The sequence below is a fragment of the Phytophthora parasitica genome, assembly GCF_000247585.1.
Source record: "Phytophthora parasitica INRA-310 unplaced genomic scaffold supercont2.1, whole genome shotgun sequence".
In the NCBI taxonomy this organism is placed as follows: Eukaryota; Oomycota; class Peronosporomycetes; order Peronosporales; family Peronosporaceae; genus Phytophthora; species Phytophthora nicotianae.
This window is the reverse complement of record NW_008634126.1, coordinates 4,517,993-4,540,144: the sequence shown is the minus strand read 5'-3', so window position 1 is coordinate 4,540,144 and position 22,152 is coordinate 4,517,993. Positions and strand designations below refer to the sequence as shown.

Here is a 22,152-nt window from a genome sequence, read left to right as displayed (position 1 = left end):
AAATTTGCACAACTGCTGAAGAAGACACGATGTCGAGCGGCGTGTACATCGCCGTTTATTGCCTCGTCGTGCTTGCGATGCTGCTGGTGGCTGGGTACGCCTACTATGCGTGGCAAGGATATCGGCAAGCGATGCGCGACGCGCTGGTGCGACGACACGAGCGCGACTTGGAGCGAGGACAGCACATGGATCAAAACAACTTCTGGCGTCGAACGGACCCTCGCAGCCCGCCGTCAGTGATTGAAGCGGTGCCGGTGGCGTTCCAAACGCCATTCATTAGGCCCACAGAGGTGACCTACACTACCGGGATCAAGGTCGACCTTTAACCTCGATATTCTGTTGCTGTCAGTACCACACGCCGTTCTACTAAACTAAACATGTTGAATTATTGTGCTAAAACTTGTTGGCATGGCTTGACGCCATCGTGGGCTCTCAGTTATCTATCCGCTAAGCGTCTTACCTCCATCGTAAGGGTTTCCAATATCGCGATTGAGTAAGGATGTGAACGTGATCGATAGGGTCTGTCACTTGCTGTTTACAGCAACTCACCATCACAAATTGATCCCAAGAGCGATTTTCGTTTACGTCCATCGTCCCGTCAACGTCATCGGTTATTATAGTTCTTTTCGTAACCAACCAGGAGATTTTTTTTAATCAAATGGTTCACTTCCACTTTCGCTGGCTTCGACGCAATCCACCGCTATGGTTGGAGTCTGGAAACTAGACGAAGTTGCTACTGTACGCGTACCCAGCCCCAAGAACGGTGAAAGCAACCAAGCTTCTCGCGAACCGACCACCCTCATCAACACCTTCAAGACCACCGTCGCTAGATGTCCGAACGACAAGGCTCTCACCATTAAGAAGGACGGTCAGTGGGTCTCCCACACGTGGCAACAGTACTACGATACCAGTCGACGGTTCGCACGAGCCCTCATTCAAGTCGACGTACAGCCTCATGAGGCCGTCAATGTGCTCGGTGAGAACTGCCCCGAATGGTTATTCACCTACATGGGCACCGTTCTGGCAGGCGCAGTGATCGCTGGAATCTACGGCACAAGCAACGCTGAAGCCTGTCAACACGTCTCAGCACACTGCGAAGCCAAGGTTGTGGTGGTATCTGACAAGGTCCAGCTCGACAAGTACTTGTCGGTCTTGGATCAACTACCAGCACTGAAGGCTCTAGTAGTGTGGAACGAGACTGACGTACCCCAAGACACCAAGTATCGTGTTCCAGTCTATTCGTTCAGCGACTTTCTTCAACTCGGCGATTCAGTGGACGGAAGCTTGGTTGAAGACCGTATGGCTGCTCAACTCCCTGGCCACTGCTGCTCACTCATATACACGTCTGGAACGACGGGTCCACCGAAGGCTGCAATGATTTCTCACGATAATTTGACGTGGATCACTGAGGCAGCTTTGAATGCCCACCCAGAAGCACGTGCTGCGAAGCGAAGTGTGAGTTTCTTGCCGCTTTCTCATAGTGCAGCTCAACTTCTGGATATCCACGTGCCTTTGGTCATCGGCTCCGAAGTGTATTTTGCTGGACCAGATGCGCTTCGTGGAGGATTGTTGGCTACGCTACAAGAGGTGCGACCTCACTACTTCTGCGGTGTCCCTCGTGTGTGGGAGAAAATGATGGACGCACTCAAGGAGAAGCTTGGTTCTGCCCCTGAAGGACTGAAGAAGTCGCTGCTGACGTGGGCTATGGAACGGAGCTGGGCCTACTTGGAGCAGACTCAGTACGGATCAACACCCAGTGGCTTTGGTATCCGATTCAGCGTTGCCGATTATTTGATCCTCAGCAAGATTCGACACGCACTGGGGCTCGATGAGTGCACTACTTTCCTCACTGGTGCCGCTCCTACTTCTCTGGAAGTCATGCGCTTTTTCGCTTCTCTGAACATGCCGCTGTACGAACTCTACGGACAAACAGAGTCTACGGGACCACTCACCTTCAGTATGCCGAATAAATGGAAGCTGGGAACTGTTGGTCCTCCACTGGAGGGAACTCAAGCTCGAATCGACCCGGACACAGGTGAGATTCAATACACTGGTCGTCACGTCTTCATGGGTTATCTTCACGATGAAGAGGCCACTAAGAAAACTGTCGACGAGAACGGCTGGTTATACTCAGGAGACATTGGTGAGATCGACGAGGACGGCTTCCTCTCCATTACTGGACGTCTCAAAGAGCTCATCATCACTTCCGGAGGTGAAAACATCCCACCTGTGCTCATTGAGAACGAGATCAAAGCAGAACTTCCGGCGCTATCCAATGTTATGGTCATCGGAGAAAAGCGCAACTACCTCACCTTCCTCTGCTCTTTACGAGTAGAACCTGACCCTGCTACTGGAGCACCCACCGACAAACTGGACAAGGTGGCTCTGGCTGTTGCTAAGGAGATCGGTAGTGATGCCGCCACTGTCTCGGACGCTCAATCGTGCGAGAAGTTCCGTGAGTACATCAGCGAAGGTATGAAGCGCGCCAACACCAAGGCTGCTTCGCGGGCTCAACACGTGCAGAAGTTCTTCATCATCCCTCGTGATTTTAGCATTGGCGGCAACGAGTTGACTCCAACGATGAAGGTCAAGCGTTCAGTGGTGGAGAAGGTGTACATGAAAGAGATAGAGAAGATGTACACTTCGTAAGGAAGAGATGCGTTCTAGTGACTCAGTAATACACACAGTAGGGAACGCTTTTGTATTTGGGACAACAACGTTTTTCTGTATTTGATAAGTACATGTATTGAATAGCTCTTTTTTTTTTAGTTAAGAGCATTCCCATGTCCCCGAATTGAGTATTCATTCGCAAACTTGCGTCAACTGTTGGAGTTGGGAACACATGTAGTGAAATAGTAGTAGATAAATAGCATCCACGTACATGTAAGAGTGATCAAGCGTATACGTGTGTAAAAATCACTGAAGTTTGGCACTTTTGTTACTGGCAACAATAAACCACCGGTTTATTATTTGGATGAAGTTCATTAGTTGCTAGCTATATTTTTTCTAAAGAAAAGAGCGTGTTGGATCCTAATTGCAAAGTTGTTGTAAAGTTCCTACTTTAACACATTAGCCTATCACGCAAAATATCTAAGAAAAAATACTTAAATCATTAAAAAAAAATAACGGTTTGCTAAAAAAAAACTAAATAATTACAAAATTAAGTTTCTTTTTTAGCAAACGGTTATTTAATTAAAATTAATTTCAATAGACTAAATATGCTTTTCAGTTATGTTAAAAATAATTTTATTTATACGCAATATCTTTGAAAAAAACCATTTTGGCTTTTTTTAAATAATCTATTTCTTTTTTTTTCAATAAAACAAATGCACTTATATGCTCATCCAAATTCAGTGCCCCAAATAATTATGTTATCGGTATGAAAGTACTTGTGATGTAACCGAACAAGGGCTACATCATCGTACAAATGCCACCAGTAATCTCGTGAAGCCGCCCGCTGTATTTTCTCGCTACATTTTTAGCGAGTATCATGCTAGAGTGGATTCTCTAATTTCTGTTTAACTCAACACTATAGTGGGTATTCCGTGAACGCTGTGGTGCTATACAGCTCCAATCACACTTTAAGCAGAGATGGCGTCGCTGCAACCTTCTGTCGATGGAGATGTCTTCCACATGACGAACTCGTCAAGTACAGCCTGGTTCGAACTGTTCAGAAACTTCCACGACAGTTTCGATCGATTCGCTTCCAGAGTTGAAAAGCCGTAGTCGATATAGTTTGAGGCCGCATTCCACGTCACGTTGGTGGGATCGGGGGCCATGTCAAGGCCCTCAACCGTGCCGCAAGCGCCGCTCACAATGTAAACCGGTGCCTTGGGGTTATCATAGCGTGCGAAGTCGCTTGAGACGCCGTCCAGCACTGCAGTGCTGTTAAGAATAGGCGTTTGGCGTTCGTAGTAGTGCTGATGCCCCGTCAGCACCACATCTACCCTGTACTTGATGAAAAGATCTTCAAACGCAGCCTGAATGTTCGCGTTATGGTCAGCTGGCACACCGTTCGGACAGCCGGATACATCATAGAGAGGACGGTGCATGCCAACAATAAGCCAAGGTACATTGCCTCGGTTCGCATCAGCCTTCTTGAGATCAGCCTCAACCCAGGCCAACTGGTCTCCAAAGTGACCATTACGAGGTGGATCAGCGAACTCATTACTGGGTTCACCCTTGTAGTCCGTCTCCGAAGAGATCGATGTGAAGTGGATCGGGCCGTGCTCGAATGAATACCACATGTTGAGAGTGCCATCGACCTCCTTCGACGGCATTTGGAATCGAGAGTTGTAAGCGGTAAAATTACGGAGCATATTCATCCGCTCCGCCGATGCAGCACAGGCAGGTGAGTGGCACTCGTACTCGTGATTTCCAACTAAAACCATATACGGAACCGAACTCATAACGGGAGCCATTGAGTTCATCCATCCATTGTACACTTTCTCGTAGAAGAACCCTTCGGCCTGATCGGGCATCAGCCATGCGTCGTCAGCGTAGCCGATATCACCAATGTGGTAAATCAAGTCCACATTATCTGCGTTCAGCGTGTTCACGTACGCGAGTGTGTCCTTGGACTCATTGCCAGCTCCGAAGTCTCCGTAGATAACCATGTTGAAGGTGCTGCTGTCCGAGGCAGCACGAGCCGTCACGAACGAAAATACGTCGCTAGTATACGACATGTTGGCCTTGCTTCCCACTTTGTAGTAGTATTTGGTATGCGGCGTCAGACCGGAGACCATCGCGTGATGGTGGAACATGTTGTACGTGGCATCATGGTAGTAACTGGTTTGAGTCACAGGCGTGTCAACCAACTCCAGAGTGTCTTCAGAGCGTCCGATCCAGACGGAACTATCGTCGACCTTGGCGTACGTGGACCAGGACACCGTCATGGCTGTTCCAGCACTCTTGCCAGCGTACGCAAGGTGAAGTTGTTGGGGGTAGTAATCCACATTGTCCTTGACACGGCAAGGGCGAAAATCGTCACCTGTGGATTCGCACAGCGCGGTCGGCAAGCAGGTGACGGAGTTCCAGGAGCAATCCGTGTTGTTGAGAGTGATGGATGCATGTGCAGTGGCGGCAGCGAGAGCCGCGAACCCGGTAACGATTACTTTCAGCATCGCGAGTTCAATGGACTTCTCCCCGATTGTGCTTTGGTTGGCAAGTTTCGAAGTGATTAAACTACGACGAGGGAATTTGCGGCTACCCTCTTGTGAAAATGAAGGAGCTCTTGCACCAGTCAGTCATCCCATGGCGGTAAAGAGTCAGTGACATGATACTAGTAAAGCACTTGATGATGAACGTACGGTTTTCATACCGTAAACTACGGCAATTTGGGTGATGACACCCCACCTTTGTACTAACAATTGTAAGCATTTTTATTTAGCCCCCCCCCCCCCTCCAAGTGTTTCGCATTTTTGTATTTACTGTAGTAAGTGCTGGTCAATATCCTTTTATCAAAGTTTGCCACCATTTTATAGCTGTGGAAAATTCTGCACATGTTGCAGCATGGACGTGGATTACAGTACGTCGGGTTATCGTAAGCAGACAATCCCATCTCAAAATCCTACTCGGTCCATTACACCTGGCAATCCCAGATACTAGTACTGTACATCTCTACTTTCCCTAACTTATTTACAACCAATTGCGCGGCTTTGCGCTCATTGGCGGCTAGATACATACAGACAACGACGCATCAAATAGTAAAGTAGATACGAACAGCAGAATTCCGTCACCCGTTACATGTCGCAAAGGAATTCAGTGTTTACTCGAATACACAGGTCAGATGAACAAACCGATCAACATCAAACGCTGTGTACTCGATAACGCCTCTGTTGAGACGAGCACATGCACAACAGCAGGGATTAAATTTAGGATTGTACGTGTAAGCTCCGCCCATTTGCGTCTCGCTTGCGCGTCGTCGATCGAGATGAAGCTTGGCCGTCTTCACGAAGGCAAAGTTCGGAAATCAGTGTTTGTGTATTTGTTTATACTTCACGTACCATGACTATGCAATTTTTTGTTTTTGTTTCTTAAACTGAGCAACAAAAGATCTGGGCCTCTATCCAACAACAACAACAATAAAAACCGATCCAGACTCATAGATACGTTCTGATTTTTTTTATTAAGTTATGCTGTGACACACTTAAATGAATTCCAGCAGGCGCATCAGCTTATACTATACTTCGAAGTAGTTTATATTCGCGTATCAGCTATCATCGAGCGAGTCATCAACACAAGTTACATGTATTAATACTACTTTCAGCATCTTTCAAGGGCAGCGTGCCCCCCCCCCCCCCTTGCTGACTCACCCCGATCAGGTTACTTTTTACAGTACTATTATAAAATGGTGCATGTTCCAGGTTCGTTGAGGTCCACAGATTGGTGGAGAAAGTGCAAGTTACAGAACACAACGCGAAGTAACTAAGTTTATATGATGTAAGCATTGGCATTTCTAGCTAATGAACGTTGGCCTCATTTCAGCCACTCCGCTTCTTTTCAGGTAACTGTTCGCACACACACGCTGTTTGCATTGCAGATTCTAGACTTCGCACTGAAAGGCATCGATTAGACAACAACAAAAATCACATAAGTCGGCTGTAATCTTACGCATCCCAAAGTTATCTCCCGCTTCAGCTGTACACTTACGTAGCCGGCGTTATCGACGCGAACAGACCACACGTTAGAGAGATGCAGAGGCTTATGAATAATATATGTTTTATGATGCAGGTTGTAAGTCGTCGTTTATCTGTAAATAACAGTGCTCATTTCCATCATTCTTGGGTGGATAGGAAAAATACCAATTCAGGGACTCTCTTCCTGTGGCTCACTTTATAACTATTCGGCAAGAGCGAAAGCAAGAAGTAAAATAATCAACGATAGCTCTGTCATGCTGAAGGCTTTTGCTGTAGGACTGGCAATCCTCACGTGTAATTGCATCGAAGCGGCACTTGATATCAACGGCAACACCGCGTGTACGTGGAACTCCCCAAGTTGCTATCCATCAGCCCTATGCGCACCCACTGGTAATTCCGCCAAACCGTGCCAAGTCAAGAACGGTGCCGAATTCACCCCTCAACAACTCCACCTCGCGTACGCAGGTGCTAGTGCTGGAACCGGCATGACTCTGTCGTGGTCGACATATTCACAGGTGCAAGACAGCTCTGTCTGGATCGGAAAGTCTAAGGACACTTTGGCGTTGGTCAACACACCAGTCTCCCAATCCAGTTACTACAGCGACAACACTTACAATATGTTCCACCACCACGCGACGATCTCCGGTCTTACACCCCACACTAAGTATTTCTACAAGGTGGGCAGCAAATCCACCCCCGACTACGTGAGTGCCGTGTACTCGTTTGTTACTGCTCGTGTTGCGTCGGATAATAGTACGTTCAACATGGTAGTGTATGGTGACTTTGGCCCTGGTGATCAGTCAAAAAACACCCTCGCCTACGTGAACTCGCTAACGTCTGATCAAGTTGATCTAATCTATCACATTGGCGATGTCGGCTACGCTGACGACGACTTTCTCATGCCCGGACAAGCTTTTGGATTCTTCTACGAGAAAGTATACAACAAATGGATGAACTCGTTGACTCCGATCATGAGTTCGGTGCCGTACATGGTTCTCGTTGGAAATCACGAGGCCGAGTGTCACTCTCCAGCTTGTCAAGTATCACCGTCAAAGTCCAAGGCACTGGGAAATTACACAGCCTACAACGCACGATTCAAGATGCCGTCCAAAGAGGTCGGAGGGAAGCTCAATATGTGGTACTCTTTTGAGAACGGCCCAATCCACTTTACCTCGATCTCTGCTGAGACGGACTATCCCGGTGCACCGCAGAACAAATACACCGCTTTTAGCCATAACGGTAACTTCGGTAACCAGTTGGCGTGGGTGGAGGCTGACCTGAAGAAGGCGGCGGCAAACCGAGCTAACGTTCCTTGGATTATCGTCGGCATGCATCGTCCTATCTACGATTTATCAACCAGCAAAAATGGGACTCCAATAGACCAGAGCGCACGTATGCAGGCTGCATTCGAAGCGCTTTTCCTGAAGTACAAGGTGGACGTGGTTCTCACTGCTCATGAGCACTGCTACGAGCGTCACACCCCAATTCGCAACAATCAGCCTATCTTGGACGGCGTCTCCAGCGATCGCAAGACGTACAGCAATCCTCAAGCCCCGGTTTACATTCTTAGTGGCGCTGGAGGCGGTATTGAGGGCCACGAAAATAATCCCCACACGAGCGCGAAGTGGAATGTGCTTTCGAATTACGCAGACTTTGGAGTGACCACACTTCAGGCCAACCGTACAATGCTGTCGTGGAAGTTCATCAACAGCGCGAATAGAGCAGTTCTGGACAGTTTTGTAGTCGTAAAGACAGGGTAATCACTTGAAATACAAGTACGATGCAGGAATGGCTGCATTCTTTGAAACCACAGGCGTACATTTGCTTGAAAATTTGTTTGTTGTCAAGAGATCAGGAATAAAAACAGGAATAAAAATATACTGAAACAGTGAAAAACAGCAAGTTGAAGCGAAGTCCTGGTAATGTCGTGCGAATGTCGTCTAATAGGTGGTGCACTTTATTATCCAATCGCAAAGATTCAGCATACAAACTCCCAGTAATTCGGCGTCCCTTCGCTTGTTGCAAAATCATCCGTCCGACATACGTGGGGGCCTCTCGCACTCCTCGACCGAAGACACCGAAGAAACCTCCAGGCCAAGGCGCCACCCGGAGAGAGAGAGAGAGAGAGAGAGCCCAGACACTACAGCCGTAGCCATGGATCGCTTCGCGCTGGACAAGCTCAAGAATGTCATGGACGACGCGTACGTTTTGTAACCTTGATCTCCTATTTAACTGTTATGATACTAACATGAAATGATCTTGTGCTCATTAACTGCAGGAAGAGCGCCGTCAAGGCCAAGATGGGCACAGATGTAGAGCGCAAGATGGAGGAGGCCCTATCCAACAAGAACTGGGGCGCGTCTAGTACACTGCTCAATGAGATCGCACAGCTCACCTACGACTAGTACGGCGCTGTCTGATCTGATACGTGTCAATGTGCTCTTCAACTGACAGCTCATTGCTCTTCAACTGTAGTGAGGCCTATGGAGTCATCATGCGCAAGATCTGGGAAGCGCTAGACGCCGAGGGCCGCCAGTGGCGCGCCGTGTACAAGGCATTAAGCCTGTTGGAGCACCTGATCAAGAACGGTACTGAGCGTGTGATCGAGAACGCACGCGACCACATGTTCAAGCTGCGCCACCTCTCGGGCTTCTCTTACCACGATGGATCTGTCGACCGTGGCAACGGAGGTGCGTTAAGAGCACAAAACACAATTGAAGAGCATTTTTGCTGACATTTGAAGTTGTTACAATGATTCAGTGCGTGACAAGGCCAAGCAGCTCGTGGATATGCTGAACGACAATGATATGATCCGTACGGAGCGTGAGAAGGCTGGACGTCTGCGTAACAAGTATGTGGGTATTGGCAGCGGCGTTGGCGGTGGAATGGGAGGAGGTTACAGTGGCAGCAGTAGCTACAGCGGAGGAGGTGGCGGCTACAGTGGCGGTGGTGGTGGTTACAGTGGCGGTGGTGGTGGTTACAGTGGCGGTGGTGGTTACAGTGGCGGTGGTGGTTACAGTGGCGGCGGTGGTGGCAGCTACAGTGGCGGTGGTAGTACGAGTTACAGTGGGGGAGGAGGCGGCTACAGTGGCGGTAGCAGAGGTTACGGCGATAACGACTCGAAAGGCTACCAGGAGAAAGACAAGAGCTACTCCAGTCGCTACGCTGATGATGACCGTGGTATGTGAGGCTTTGAAAGTGTATTATATGAGTGTGGTGCTGATACAGCGTTGTCAAATGGATAGATGACGGAAGCGGTGAGTCGGAGTCCGAAGAGGAAGTCCGATCCAAGCGACGAACGGCGTCGTCGAAGAGAAAGGCAGCTGCGAAGAAGAAAGAGGTATGTGTGCTTACGTGTAATCTCGTAACTGTTAGAGATGTTCACCTGTTTTGGCTTTACAGGAACCTGAGCCCAAGCCTGCAACAAAAGCACCTTCCGCAGCGCCGTCTCTTCTGGACAGCGACTTCTTCAGTGCCGCTCCCGCTGCAGGTACAACTTTGTCATCTTTATTCAATTGGCTTTTATCGACACTTAACGCTTCATGTTCGCAGCACCCGCTGGAAACACATTCGACCCGTTTGCTCCTGCTCCTGCTGCTCCTGCCGCTGCGCCTCAAACGGCGTCATTTGCTGCGTTTGGAAACGCTGCTCCCGCTCCTCAGCAGTCTTTCGACGCGTTCGGCGCACAGCCGCAGCAGCAACAAGCCTCGTTCAATGCTTTCGGAAACACCAGTGCCCCTGCTCAAGGGAACGCTCAACAGTTCGCTGCTTTCCCTGCACCAGCTCAGCAGGGCTTCAACGCGTTTGGCCAGCAAGGCAACACCGCAGCCCCACCTGCTCCTGCGTTCAACCAGCAGCAGTTTGGACAGTTCGGTGGGATGCAGGGCGGTATGCAGGGCAGTATGCAAGGAATGCAGGGTGGAATGCAGGGAGGTATGCAACAGCCTATGCAGGGTGGCATGAACATGCAGCAGAGCCGCACAGCTTCGAACCCAGGGATGAGTCAGACGCGAACGAACTCTGGTCCGCAGCCGGAGCAGAAGAAGAGCAACGACGCATGGGGAGCTGGCTCTTCGCTCTTCGACCTCAACAACCTGGGAAGTTCTACCGGTAGCAATGCCAGCAACGCAGGTCGTCCTGGTCAGCAGCAGCAGTCCAACGCAAGTTCCAACAGCTTCAGTGGTCTGGATACTCTCGCTGGTATGCCCAGTAAGCCTGCAATGGGAGCTGGAGGTATGAACCCCATGGGCGGTGGAATGAACTACGGCGGTATGAACCAGGGTGGAATGCAGCAGCCTTACGGTCAAATGCAAATGGGTATGGGCGGTATGCAGCCTCGACCGATGGGAGGTATGGGCATGCAGCCAGGAATGGGTATGCAACAACCAGGAATGGGTATGCAACAGCCAGGAATGGGTATGATGAACCAGGGAGGCTTCGGTGGCATGGGGCAGCAGCAACAACAGCAGCAGCAACAGCAGAGACAGCAGCAGGCGTTCAGTCAGTTCGGCAACTTTAGCTGAAGTGGTATCAACCCAGCCACTCTTGGTTGTTAATTAGCGCTACGGTCTCAAGACGAGGAAGACAGGTGCTCAATATGCTGATAATGAAACGGGAGTGGCAAGTTGATGCCTACCGTCCGAAACAATTAGACAAAGGGGTTGTCGGATAAGTCCCAGCTTGTGTTTGTTCTAGTACGTTTGCAAAAGAACAGCATTGGTGACAGTTCTAGCTCAGGCCTGCAGCAATAACACAGCAGACTCACAATGATCATTGGCGCTTTGTGTAGAATCCAAAACGCCTCAATTGACATCACTTCCCCTCTGCTGTGACGCTGATGTTTCAACGCAGAGAGGTTGTTAGATGATGATGGAGGAGACATGTATGCACTTGCCACTACTCAACACTTAACTTCTCGTGCCAAAAGATGCAATGCTGCATCTTGCCACACTCACTGCGGGCCGCGATCTACCGCTTCGTTAGCGTTGGAATAGTCCCGCTTCACCTCCAAAACAGCAGCCAGGGAGGCAGCTACAGTTCCAATACTCACTGTTCTGGTCAATTTTGTATGGAGTTCCTCTGCTCCTTCAGGAACAGGCCGATAGTTGGCCATGTTTGTTCCCAAACAGTGAGTTCTGCGGGGATTGCGGCTGGGTTGTGAGCCCAGATGCGTCCTCCATGTCTTGGTCCTGCTGCAGCCTCTGTCTAGCTGCGAACTTTTGAAAGAGAGCTCCACCGGCGCTACTGCTGCGGGACAATTTGCCCGCCGAAGACGCCAAGATGTTAATCTGACTGGACGTTTTCTTCAAACTCACTCTGGGTTGGTCCTCTGAATCGGCTGCATCGTCCACATGGACGGATTTACGCTTTCTCAGCCCTTCCGGATACTTGTTGAGGACACTGAAGGGCGACAGGACGCGTAAATGACCAGGTATGGACAATCTGGCTTGAGGACTCCGCTTATGTCCTCGTAAACGAGGTGGAGAATGGACAGCGTGGTTGTCCTCCTCGACGTCCTCCATGGCCGTGATTTCCACTTCGTCCACACTCATCACGAGTCCTTCAACGTCCTCCTCAGTTCCACTGGCCGTTCTATGGCTCCTTGTCCTTTGCTTGAGCTTAAGTTGTTTACGCAGCACGTCGCGAGGCTGCGGGGACGACGGCGGTGTGTTGGTGCGCTCAGGAGGCAGCAATGGGAACACTTTGAAGTGCTCATGGGCACCCCCGCTGCTGCTTCTGCGACGTCTCTCCTTCTCTTCTTCCTCTATGGCGTCCGGTGTGCTGTGGTGGCGTCCCACGGCGATGCGGGTGAGTTTCTCACGTAGTAAAACCATGTCTTCATGGTCGCTTACGAGCGAGTTGCGGCGCAGCTTGGAGCTGATGTTGACGGCGGCGTCAGGCGTTAGCGAGCGGCTCTTACGCAGTATTGGGCTGGATGGAGATGGCATCATTACTATATTGGGGAGGTTTGTGCACACGCGCGCGCTCTTGGTCGAATAGGCCGCAAGAGCCGTTCGGCGCAGAATTCTTCCGCCGAATCTGCTGCTTCAAGTTGCTCTATGGTGTAAGGAACACAAAGTGCAACTTACTATCTGATTATCGTCTGATTATGTGCCTTATACTGTATATACAACATGTATACATGTAGGACTATAAAAGGCTCACTCAATATCGATCACAATTTCTGTGTCATGGATTTTTGAATAAAAAGTACTTGTATAGAAAAAGTGCGCATTGGTTTCGGACCACTTTGATTCTTTTTTTTTTTTTTTTTTTATTATGGTGGGTCACAAGCTATGAGCAGTCAAGGCAACAACTTTTTTTTTCAGAAAAAAAACTTTACTTAAGTATGACGTTCAGAAACATTTTGAAAGGGAAACTTTCGTTCAAGCGCTGCCGAAGAGTGTCATCGAGGACATCAGGGCAGACGCTCGACAAATGTTGTCAACACGCAAGGGCCCCAAGCGGTCAACAACTTCAATGTTGCTCGAGTGTACTAAGCATTTGCTTTTCTAATGCTACGGCGTGTTGAATGTATCAACGTATCGAGCTCGAACACTAGTTGGGACTGCTGGGGGATGAGGCTTTGAGGGGTTTCGTACACTTGGCGACAGGTTTAAGTGCTTGGACAAATCCTGTCGTGTGATCGGATACGTTGGTGCAGCAGAACTCTGTGGCTCGTAAACACTACCGAGCTGTCCAGCCTTCGCTTGTCGAAGAGCTTCCTCGATTTCAGGCGGCGGAGTCAATGGCTTGTGTCGCGTCTCGCTCAGCATCAAACTGGATTTTTCGTGCATAGTTAAATCGTCGCCATCGTCGCCATCAGCTTCATGCTCGGTAAACGTTGTAGATGTGTTGGTATCACTTGGTTCCGCACTCTTCTGCTGCTTTTCAGACTTAGCAATCGGGCCGTCGTGGTGAGCGCCTCGGAAACCAAGAAACCATTGCTGCAGTTCAAGCAGTCAAATGTAAAATATCCGGACATTATTTTTTTTAACATAATAGTCACGAAAACCTACCGTCCATGAAGCCTTTCTTGATGGTTTTGCACTGACTTCTTCTTTGGGCGACTGTGTATGGTGCTCGTTGGCATCTTCAGTGCTCGTGGATTTGTCTTCAATCACCTGCTGTGAAAAAATAAGTTTCTCATAATTACTTTTTAGAGGTTATTTAGTGCACCGGTACCTGTAGTCTTTGCCGTTCAGCATCCTCTAGAATCACGAGAGTTCTGCGCATGGGATGATCTTCCGGCATGTCGTCGAACTTGTGTCTCATTGGAGATCGAGTCTTCATATTTCCAAGGGCAGTGAGACCAAATCGGTTCGTCGCCATTGGATCAACTCCATAGTCGAGTAGTATCTTAACACACGAGATGCTGCCATCCCACGCAGCCAGATGAAGTGCAGAGTCGCCGTTCTCGTTTGCTGCCTGGAGACTGACAGCACTTTGCAAAAGGAACTTGACACACTCGAAGTTGCCTTGGAAGCACGCAGCAAGTAGTGGCGTATTCCCCGCCTCATCTCGAGCTTCTAAGTCCGCAGTGAACTCACTCAATAGCATGACCGAGTCAAGATCACCCAGCTCACATCTGCGTACAGGAACAGGATGAGCAGATGCACAATACACGGACACAAGTACGGGAATCCTTACGCCAAGTGGAGAGGCGTGCCCTTCTCAGCAACGTCTCGTTGGTTCGGAGATACCCCTCGAAGCAGAACTTCTTGAAGTTTTCGCAAATCATTCTTCCGGACAGCATCAAAAACGAGCGAACTCGACGGATATTGGATTGCCGGTTGTTCAGGACCGCGTGGTTCACTTGTTTGCCCTACGTTCTCAAAGAAGCGATTCCAGACAGCACCAACTCTTGCCGGAGAAATAGGTGGCGTTACAGTGTCCGTGGGTTCTCGAGATTCATCACCGTCGACTAGTGGTGGAGGTGTGTCGATCAGTTCTGGAGTATTATCATACGGATACTGTTCAAACGAGTAGCGAGAGTCCTGTTGTTGTTGATAATGATAGTCACTCGACGATCGTTCTCTTGGTTGATTGCCGGACGCTACGCTGGCAGACCCCTCAGTTTCTAGAAGTTGATAGTTTTCTCCGATAGATTCGTGTACACTGGATAATTGTGTCAGACCCTCCGAAATCTCATAAAATCCCTGGCTATCGCGACGACCCAGTCGTGGATCGTACTGTTGCTGTCGTTCACTCCAACTTGCTTGGAGCTGCCTGCACGACTCGATAACGTTGGCGTTTTCTTGTAAGCTGTGATGTAGTTTTTCTTGCATACTTTCTTCGTACCGTGCGTGCTCTAAGCGCTCTCTTCCCAGTTTTTCTTGTGCATTGCGAGCAATAGATTCCAAAAGCTCGCATCGCGATGAAAGAGCACGATGGGACACGCGACTCGCTTCCAGCTCCAATTCACGCACCGCCAATTGATTCTGAGTATCCGCATAACGAGTTTTCTCCTAAAGCACAAATATTACGGCTTTTAACGTTAAAATAACGTTGGTTTGCTCATGAATTTCAAACGTTCGAACCTTGTTCAGGTCTTCAGCACTCACTGTCAAATTTGATGACATTTCCTCTAGTTGTGCCCGGTAATGCGCTTCTCGTCCATTGGATGCCTAACCAAGCAATAAGTGCCATAAGTATATAGTGTTTTATTGCAGTCCATCCAGCTTTTTCCTCTTACCTGTAAACTTGCATTGAGTGCTCCAATTTGTCCTCGCACTTCTTCAACGAGTTGGAAAACCGTTTGTGATTCAGATGCCGAGTGGTTAGGGAGAATCTGGAAGAGATATGACTGGAGGACAGTTAATGCATCGCGCTCTGTCCCACTTGGTCTTCGCTCCGTTGCATATGTAGAGCTAGAGCTGTATTGAGACGTTGCGCTTGACTTCGCTGGACTCGCGTTGCTTTCGACGCTTTGCAGCAGTTGGACGCACTCAACGTGGTTCTCTAAGATGCTTAGTATCAGCGGCGTCCGACCTTGAGAGTCTTCGTCCTTTACACTTGCACCGTAGGCCAGCAAGCTCCGAACAATTCCAAAGTAACCGAGCTTTGCTGCAATATGTAGAGCGGTCTCGCCTTCATTGTTCTTCTGGCTAAGCAAAGTGTAATCACAGCCACGTAGAACAAACATAACCAGCCCTTCATTCCCAGAGTAAACAGCTACATGAAGCGCTGTGTTTCCACTGCTGTCGCACGCAGAGAGTGATGCATTGGACTCTACCAGCAGCTTGGCGATTCCTTCACTCTCGGCTCGACAAGCCAAAATGAGCGGAGTAGCATCATCGCGAATAGCCCGAGAGTCCAACTTGGCTCCGTAATAAACCAACAGTGCTGCTGCTTGCTCGTTTCCCACGTTACAAGCGACGTGCAGTGGTGTGAGGCCGTCAGAATTCACAGCTTGGAGATCCATACCGGAGTGCAGCATGATACTAAGCTGTCTCGAATCTATCTCTTCATCTGATACCTCAGCAAACAGCTCCTCGCTTGTGTAAGTCCGAGCACCAGAGGCAGTTGGAATAGTCCACTGGGATTCTTGTGTGTGCTGGTTGTAGTAGTAAGTGAGTCCGTCTTCAGTCTCGCACGGAATCCAGTCACTGTCGCTCTCCTGGGTCGGTCTCATCCTGCATGGAATAGTGGTGTCTGCTGGTTTTGCCTCTGTATGTTCTGCCTCCCGTTCGGTATCTCTTGAACCAGGTGGAGACTCTACTACATGATTCGACGCCTGTCGTGGAGCTTCTTGGGCATGTACCATCTTTCGACGAGTCACAGTCATATAGCGGATTGTGGCGCTGTGCTCCTCCGCAGTACCCAGACTCTCGTCGTTTGATCTAGGCGATAATGACATAACTTCAGCGTCCTCGCCTTTGCGACTCGCTCGATCCAGTTCATAGTAATCGCTCTCCGTACCAGATAAGTATTCTAACAGTGCAATATCTTCTTCCGTCTCTTCTCCTTCGTCCCTCCCTGCTACATGCTCTGCTGGTACAAATCCAGGGCTCCTGCGACCTGGAGGTTTGGTCTCCGCTTGCATAGCAGGTAGAACGGTCACTGGGATCACAGGCTCCTCCAGCTGGTCCGAGTGCTCACTACGTGGGCTGCTGCGACCACGTCCTGCGTCCTGTTGTTCCTCTACATTGTCTTGAGAAGAGCTTTCCTCTACAACTCGCTCCATCTCGACTGTGGTCCGCGTGTCAACGCGGAGGTCACTAATAGTCGACACTTTGCTCTCTCCTCGACTGGCAGTTCGTGCTCGTCTTCCGACTCGTCTCGAGCTCGTCCACTCGCTGCCATCTTCCCTCACTTCTTGGTGAGACGCACCACTCGCTTCTTCCGGCATGGCCAACGTGCTGGTTATCAGGACAAGTACGATATAAAACTGAGACCTTCAACATCGAAATCTATGCGCCTCTTCAAGATCGAATGAATACCTATCATGCAGCGTATCTGATATCATGTTGTTCGATGGGTATACAGATGGCTACAACTTCCGCTCAGAATAGATGTGGAGCTATAGATGTAGAGCTGTTTCTCATGAGCCCCATTGTACCTCTTTGAGCATTGGCGATGGAGCCTCGTGGCACTGCGTTGACGAGCGCTGGCGCCTCTATGATCATGAATCGGTCGAAGATGCCGCAAACACTGACGCTGGATCACGTATCCCCTGCGACGCGGTTGCTGGAGAAGCGTCGGCAGATGTTCGAAGTACAGGAAGCACTAGACGCTCAGAAGGAAGAATTTGCTCGTCGTGAAGACGCTTTCCATCGCCGAGAAGAGGCACTGCGTAAAAAAGACTTGGAGCTGCAAGAGTCGCTTATCAAGTTTAACAAGTTCCTGCAGGAGAATGAGTCCAAGCGCAATCGCGCAGTCAAGCGAGCCAGCGACGAAGTCAAGCAGCGGATGAGCAAGGAGCAGGAAGTAGCTAGATTACAGGCCCAGCTTACCGCACTACAGCGAGAGAGCGACGCTTTAGGTGCACAGGTTCGCCACCATCTAAAGTATACTCGCTATCTAGAGCTTGTCCAGGAGGCTGTACCTGAAGACTACCCCGAAGTGAGCGATCTGGTGAACCGCTACCACACTTTACGTGAAACTAACCGCGACTTGAGTCGGAACCAAATCACTCACGAAGAGGAGAGTGAGTCCAAGCGACTGGAGTTTGCTGCCTTCCAGAAAGAACGCGCCAACGAGATCTTAACATTCAACAACCGCATCGCAGCGTTGCAACGTGCTCTTGAGCGGGAGGAGTTGCTCGGTGTGCGTCTACAGCACGAGACAGATGCAACACTCCGAGCCACGACACAGAAAACGTTAGCGTTGGGTCAGATCATCATGGCTATTGGCAATCTATTGCAAAGATGTACTAGTGGGATCCACGGACAGATTCTTAAACATGTCGAAGGCAGCTACAGAAGCCAAGGAAGTACTAGCCAGTCCGGTAATGACAGTCACGATGGCTCTGCTGGAGCTTCTGGAATTTCTTCATCAGCTCCAATGAACTCTTCAGGAAAAACCGCAAGTGGAATATCGGAGGCCGACGTGATCCATCATGGTCAACGCGCTATGATCGATCTGGACGTCGTGGCTGCCTACATGACAGACTTTACTGCTATAGTTCAAGGCCGGATCGATGCACAACGAGCTCAGAAGAAGGCAGCCGCAGCCGCCGCATCCCAAGCAACTGGAACTGTGACGTTCACAGCAGTGAACGACGGCCACACAGGAGCAGTGCCATCAGTTGCTGGAGGTTCAACCGCCACAATTCGATGAGTTACTCACCAACTATACTCACGATTTCAATTTTTACACTAGCTTCACTTTCGCTGTTTCTTACTTTTGTCAGTCTTGCTGCCAGCGCGTTGGTTGACAGCAGAGCGTAAGCGTTTACTTTTGATCTTAGCATAGTGCACTTGGTCATCATAACTCGTAAAGAAGCGATCCAATCGCGTCTGGATGTGTCGACCACCAGAAGCAGCAGTAGCTCGTGCCTTCTCCTCAAGAGGCTTTAACACTCCATCACTTTTCTGTTGATCCCATCCAAACGCATTAGCGCAGTAGTTGCGCAGTGCTGCCACATCCGGAGCACTCCATGAGAAGCGAGCTTCAGAACGATCCACTTGTGGAGTCATGTACGCTTGAACCACCTGCTTGCTCGGAAACTCGTCCCCAAGTTCCCATTTCCGTCGCGCAGTGGCATGAGACCGTTGGAATCGTTCACGAGCTGTTTCGTCTTCACCATCGCTGTCTTCCGACTCTTCTTTCTCCTTACTCACTTTCTTCTTCTTAGAACCACTAGAAGCTACACGATGAGCTTCTTCAGCAACGTCAAACTCACCAACCCACTCCTTAAATTCACGAAGACCTTCGACCCCCGGATAAGCAGCCGCGATCTCAGTTGCGTTGACAATGCCGATACCTCGTACACCATCCGTATAATCGCTACCAAGGAGGAGCGCCAATGCGATAATTTGTTCTCGTGAGAACCCCAACTCTCGCTCAATGTCACGAGCGGAAAACGCTTCGACAAATTTCTGGTGGTGGAAAATGTTCTTGTAGACTCGCTGGCCACCGAATGGGAAAATATCGCTATCATCGGTGATGACGCCGTCCACGAGACCAAGTTGTTCGAGCGCAGCGCATTGAGCTTCGGCTTCCATGGGACTCACGAGAAATGGTACACCAAATAAACGCAAAAGCGACATGACTTCAGCCACCATATCGTCTGTAATGCCCTCCGTGTCACGCAGTTGTCGACTGCGGAGCTTCTTTAGCTCGAGTTGCTCCTTTTGCAACACTGCTGCGTCCATCTCTGGGTGTGCGGTGTCGATATCAGCGCTGCCTTGAGGAGACTCACTTGGTTGTGAATACTGGAGATAGCGAACACGGGTGTTTCCAGCTTTCTCTTCTTCTTGTTCACTAGCGATTGAAGCTGCTAAGGCGGCTTGTAAGCTCTCGTGGCTGTCTGCTGCTTCGGTATATGCGGTAGCATCGTCTTCCTCATCTTCAATTACAACCACTTCAGCGCTCTTTGTATCCGACTTTGACTCATCGTCTTCGTCTGACAGCTCGAGTGGAGCTTCAGCTGTACCCTTTGTAGGGGTAGACCGAGTTCCCAGTTTGTCTAGCGTTCCACCTGGACTTGCAGCTCTGCCACCATGCTGCAGAGAGTGAGCTTGCAGTGCTCGGCGGACAGCACCTGCAGCCCATTGAGTTAAATTGGAGGCCGTCGCCATAGCAGACTGCAACGCTTCATCTTTCAGTAAATCGAGATCTTCGTGCGCTTTCGCGTCTTCCATCTCGTTCTTCAGCGTCAGAAACAACTCATCTGTTCCTTCCTCCACATCATCAGCTTTATGCTGATCCTGAGCGTTAGAGGTGACAAATAGAGAGTCTTCCATTACAGTTTGTTTCGTTTCATGAGTACCATTGGTACCGGGGAGGGCAGAATCAACAGATGCACTTGGTACGTCTTCCCATTCCATCTCCTCATCACTTTCAGGCTTCTCAACATCCTTGGACGTTGGCGTGTGTATAGCCGTAGAGGTTTCAGTCATTGCCACAACCTTGCAAGCCTGACTTGCCATCTCTTGCTCTACAGTCTCCATGTGTAAAGAAATAGTCGAAGGCTTCTCGGTTGAAGCTGTCACCTCTTCCCACTGGACATCGTCGTCCTCATCTTCAATTGTGGCAGCAGTAGGTTCGCCCGCAGATGCTTGAAGCATTTTCTGAAAACGTTCCATCCCTTCTGGATCAATATCCTCTAGCTTTAACGAAACACTAACGTCGTGCACTGGCAGCGGCTTGTCCTCAACGGTGGAAGGTGGCTCGGCGGACGAAGTTGGTTCTTCTATCTTAAGTCGAGCTCGTCTGATCTTCTCGATCGCAAGCATAGGCTCCTGTTCCACACGAACCTGATGCCGTGCGACCCATGCAGCTGTGACCTCCTTTGCCTTGGGATCAGGAATAAACCCTGCCTTTCCGGAGTTAAACTCCGACAGAGGTCGCTTCTCCATTGGCTTAAAGGCATCACTTTGTTCCTCTTGTACCTGGAGTGCCTCATTGGCAGAGGCTCGTTCAACCTCCGCGACCACATCGTCACTTTCTTCGTCCTTGTCCTCTTTTCGCTTAGCATCGTTCTCATAAATGTAAAATCGATTACTATTCGAGTCAATGCGATGTCCTTGGCCAACGCCGCCCTGGTTTTCCATCTCCTCTTCGCGTTTCTGTCTTTTCGCTGCTTCAATCCGTCGATTCAATGCACTTGTCTGTAGAAATGCTGAAATCTGCGTATGCGAGTATTTCTCTGGATTCCCAGCTAGCGGGATAAATTGATCCCTCACCTCCTGACGCCGGTCACGTAAAATCCTCTGGATCATATCTTTCTGCAAGTGAGGAGGCAGTGAAAACACCGCGTGTAGATCGATTTTCGACAATCTGGACGTGTCCAGATCAATATCGTCCAATGTCAGCTCCTCCTCGTCTTTCTGTTCTGCTGCTGCCCCCCAGACCGTCTGAACTCCATTTTCCTCACTTCTCTCTTCATGCTCTTCGATAGTTTCTTGTTCTACCTCTTCAATCTCAGCTTCTACCTCTGTCTTGGCCTCCTCCTCCTTCTTGCTTGAAGCTTCTGGTAGTGTAAATCCAGGTGCAACAGCAGGTGCTGATGCTCCTCCGTTCTTCTTCATCTCCTGTCTAGCCTGCTTCAGTCTGTTAAGTAGAATGCGTTGCGCTGTATGGCGTAGATTGGCGCTCTGTTGCTCCTGTCTCTTCCTACGTCTGGCGGTTGTTCTCTTCTTGATCTCCGGTGTTTGGCCGTCGAACACGAAGACCGGACGCACCCCATAGTAGAGCAACTTGGCCACACGGTGCAGAGTACCCATGAGATGCGCATTGCGGATCATGTTACCTTCGTCGTCACGCATGGCCTTGACGAACTGAGTGAGCCAGATACTGGCATCCACAGCCAGTACCTGACCGGCCAAAGATTCTATCTCGATCTGCCGCCCCACGGGCGCCAGCAACACCCACAGATTCTGCACACCCATGACAACTAGAGAAAGTTGATCTGCTTAAGAAAAAGAAGTGGGTACAAACTGCAAATGTTATTGGTATTGTGTGGTACACACTAAACTAAGCAATTGAGTTTGTGCCTGTACTACGGGTCTAGGCTAGACCCCATGTGCAAGGAACAGCAACTCATTAATTTGTTGCCTGATAAATCAATACGATTCAAAAGCGGTCGTTGTCAGCGACTCGTTGATGATCAACTTGGCCGTGGTCGAAAAGCAGCTGATGACTCACATGCAACTTTCGTGATCTCTAATAGAGATCACGATAGTTGCATTGAAATTCTCTATTGCTACTTGTCTGCTCCATTATACTACCACAGGCCGTGATTCACGCAGCTGTGTGCAATGCTGTAGGTGACACAGTGAGATTCTCCTGACCTGGTCCAGCACTTGCTGTTAAATTCGCTTGCCAGAGTACCATTCCTCAATTCGCC

General features: G+C 49.6%; 10 protein-coding genes across 10 annotated transcripts in view; 6 read left to right on the top strand and 4 right to left on the bottom strand.

Annotated features, from left to right (window-relative positions):
* The first annotated feature begins 1 nt into the window (after position 1).
* Positions 2 to 467, top strand: PPTG_01172 (hypothetical protein). Its single transcript, XM_008892776.1, has one exon. The coding sequence runs from the start codon at positions 30 to 32 to the stop codon at positions 324 to 326; it is 297 nt and encodes a 98-aa protein (XP_008891024.1). The 5' UTR covers positions 2 to 29; the 3' UTR covers positions 327 to 467.
* Positions 468 to 702: 235 nt separating this feature from the next.
* On the top strand, positions 703 to 2,649 carry PPTG_01171 (hypothetical protein; the record flags this gene model as incomplete). The annotated part of the gene is made up of 1 exon (XM_008892775.1): positions 703 to 2,649. The coding sequence occupies one exon, from the start codon at positions 703 to 705 to the stop codon at positions 2,647 to 2,649; it is 1,947 nt and encodes a 648-aa protein (XP_008891023.1).
* Positions 2,650 to 3,581: 932 nt separating this feature from the next.
* PPTG_01170 (hypothetical protein) lies at positions 3,582 to 5,123 on the bottom strand (the record flags this gene model as incomplete). Its single annotated transcript, XM_008892774.1, has 1 exon — positions 3,582 to 5,123. The coding sequence occupies one exon, from the start codon at positions 5,121 to 5,123 to the stop codon at positions 3,582 to 3,584; it is 1,542 nt and encodes a 513-aa protein (XP_008891022.1).
* A 1,769-nt stretch (positions 5,124 to 6,892) lies between these two features.
* Positions 6,893 to 8,398, top strand: PPTG_01169 (hypothetical protein; the record flags this gene model as incomplete). Its single annotated transcript, XM_008892773.1, has 1 exon — positions 6,893 to 8,398. One exon carries the CDS (start codon positions 6,893 to 6,895, stop codon positions 8,396 to 8,398), a length of 1,506 nt encoding a protein of 501 aa, XP_008891021.1.
* A 214-nt stretch (positions 8,399 to 8,612) lies between these two features.
* On the top strand, positions 8,613 to 11,514 carry PPTG_01168 (hypothetical protein). The gene is made up of 6 exons (XM_008892772.1): positions 8,613 to 8,839; positions 8,917 to 9,042; positions 9,114 to 9,328; positions 9,399 to 9,818; positions 9,884 to 9,978; positions 10,041 to 11,514. Exons 1-6 carry the CDS (start codon positions 8,793 to 8,795, stop codon positions 10,599 to 10,601), a joined length of 1,464 nt encoding a protein of 487 aa, XP_008891020.1. The 5' UTR covers positions 8,613 to 8,792; the 3' UTR covers positions 10,602 to 11,514.
* PPTG_01167 (hypothetical protein) lies at positions 11,304 to 12,696 on the bottom strand. The gene is made up of 2 exons (XM_008892771.1): positions 11,404 to 12,696; positions 11,304 to 11,329 (listed from the first exon to the last, which is right to left on the bottom strand). Exon 1 carries the CDS (start codon positions 12,587 to 12,589, stop codon positions 11,726 to 11,728), a length of 864 nt encoding a protein of 287 aa, XP_008891019.1. The 5' UTR covers positions 12,590 to 12,696; the 3' UTR covers positions 11,304 to 11,329; positions 11,404 to 11,725.
* Positions 12,697 to 13,095: 399 nt separating this feature from the next.
* Positions 13,096 to 16,989, bottom strand: PPTG_01166 (hypothetical protein; the record flags this gene model as incomplete). Its single annotated transcript, XM_008892770.1, has 6 exons — positions 13,096 to 13,585; positions 13,658 to 13,765; positions 13,824 to 14,226; positions 14,289 to 15,106; positions 15,179 to 15,265; positions 15,334 to 16,989. The coding sequence occupies 6 exons, from the start codon at positions 16,987 to 16,989 to the stop codon at positions 13,157 to 13,159; spliced, it is 3,501 nt and encodes a 1,166-aa protein (XP_008891018.1). The 3' UTR covers positions 13,096 to 13,156.
* A 146-nt stretch (positions 16,990 to 17,135) lies between these two features.
* Positions 17,136 to 18,419, top strand: PPTG_01165 (hypothetical protein; the record flags this gene model as incomplete). Its single annotated transcript, XM_008892769.1, has 1 exon — positions 17,136 to 18,419. Exon 1 carries the CDS (start codon positions 17,217 to 17,219, stop codon positions 18,417 to 18,419), a length of 1,203 nt encoding a protein of 400 aa, XP_008891017.1. The 5' UTR covers positions 17,136 to 17,216.
* Positions 17,794 to 21,736, bottom strand: PPTG_01164 (hypothetical protein). Its single transcript, XM_008892768.1, has one exon. The coding sequence runs from the start codon at positions 21,692 to 21,694 to the stop codon at positions 18,464 to 18,466; it is 3,231 nt and encodes a 1,076-aa protein (XP_008891016.1). The 5' UTR covers positions 21,695 to 21,736; the 3' UTR covers positions 17,794 to 18,463.
* A 327-nt stretch (positions 21,737 to 22,063) lies between these two features.
* The window catches only part of PPTG_01163 (hypothetical protein), a gene marked incomplete at both ends in the record, with an annotated part of 3,366 nt that continues 3,277 nt past the window's right edge, over positions 22,064 to 22,152 (top strand). Inside the window, one exon of the mRNA XM_008892767.1 lies at positions 22,064 to 22,068. Coding sequence (XP_008891015.1) covers positions 22,064 to 22,068 — 5 coding nt within the window. The remainder of the gene's footprint in view (positions 22,069 to 22,152) is intronic.

Bases quoted from the DNA above. Each gene is read 5' to 3' on its own strand.
- PPTG_01172 (XM_008892776.1), top strand. From the start codon at position 30: ATGTCGAGCGGCGTGTACATCGCCGTTTATTGCCTCGTCGTGCTTGCG.
- PPTG_01168 (XM_008892772.1), top strand. From the start codon at position 8,793: ATGGATCGCTTCGCGCTGGACAAGCTCAAGAATGTCATGGACGACGC. The intron at 9,329-9,398 runs GTGCGTTAAGAG...ACAATGATTCAG, and splicing joins TGTCGACCGTGGCAACGGAG to TGCGTGACAAGGCCAAGCAG. The intron at 9,979-10,040 runs GTATGTGTGCTT...TTGGCTTTACAG, and splicing joins CAGCTGCGAAGAAGAAAGAG to GAACCTGAGCCCAAGCCTGC.
- PPTG_01167 (XM_008892771.1), bottom strand. From the start codon at position 12,589: ATGATGCCATCTCCATCCAGCCCAATACTGCGTAAGAGCCGCTCGCTA.
- PPTG_01164 (XM_008892768.1), bottom strand. From the start codon at position 21,694: ATGGGTGTGCAGAATCTGTGGGTGTTGCTGGCGCCCGTGGGGCGGCAG.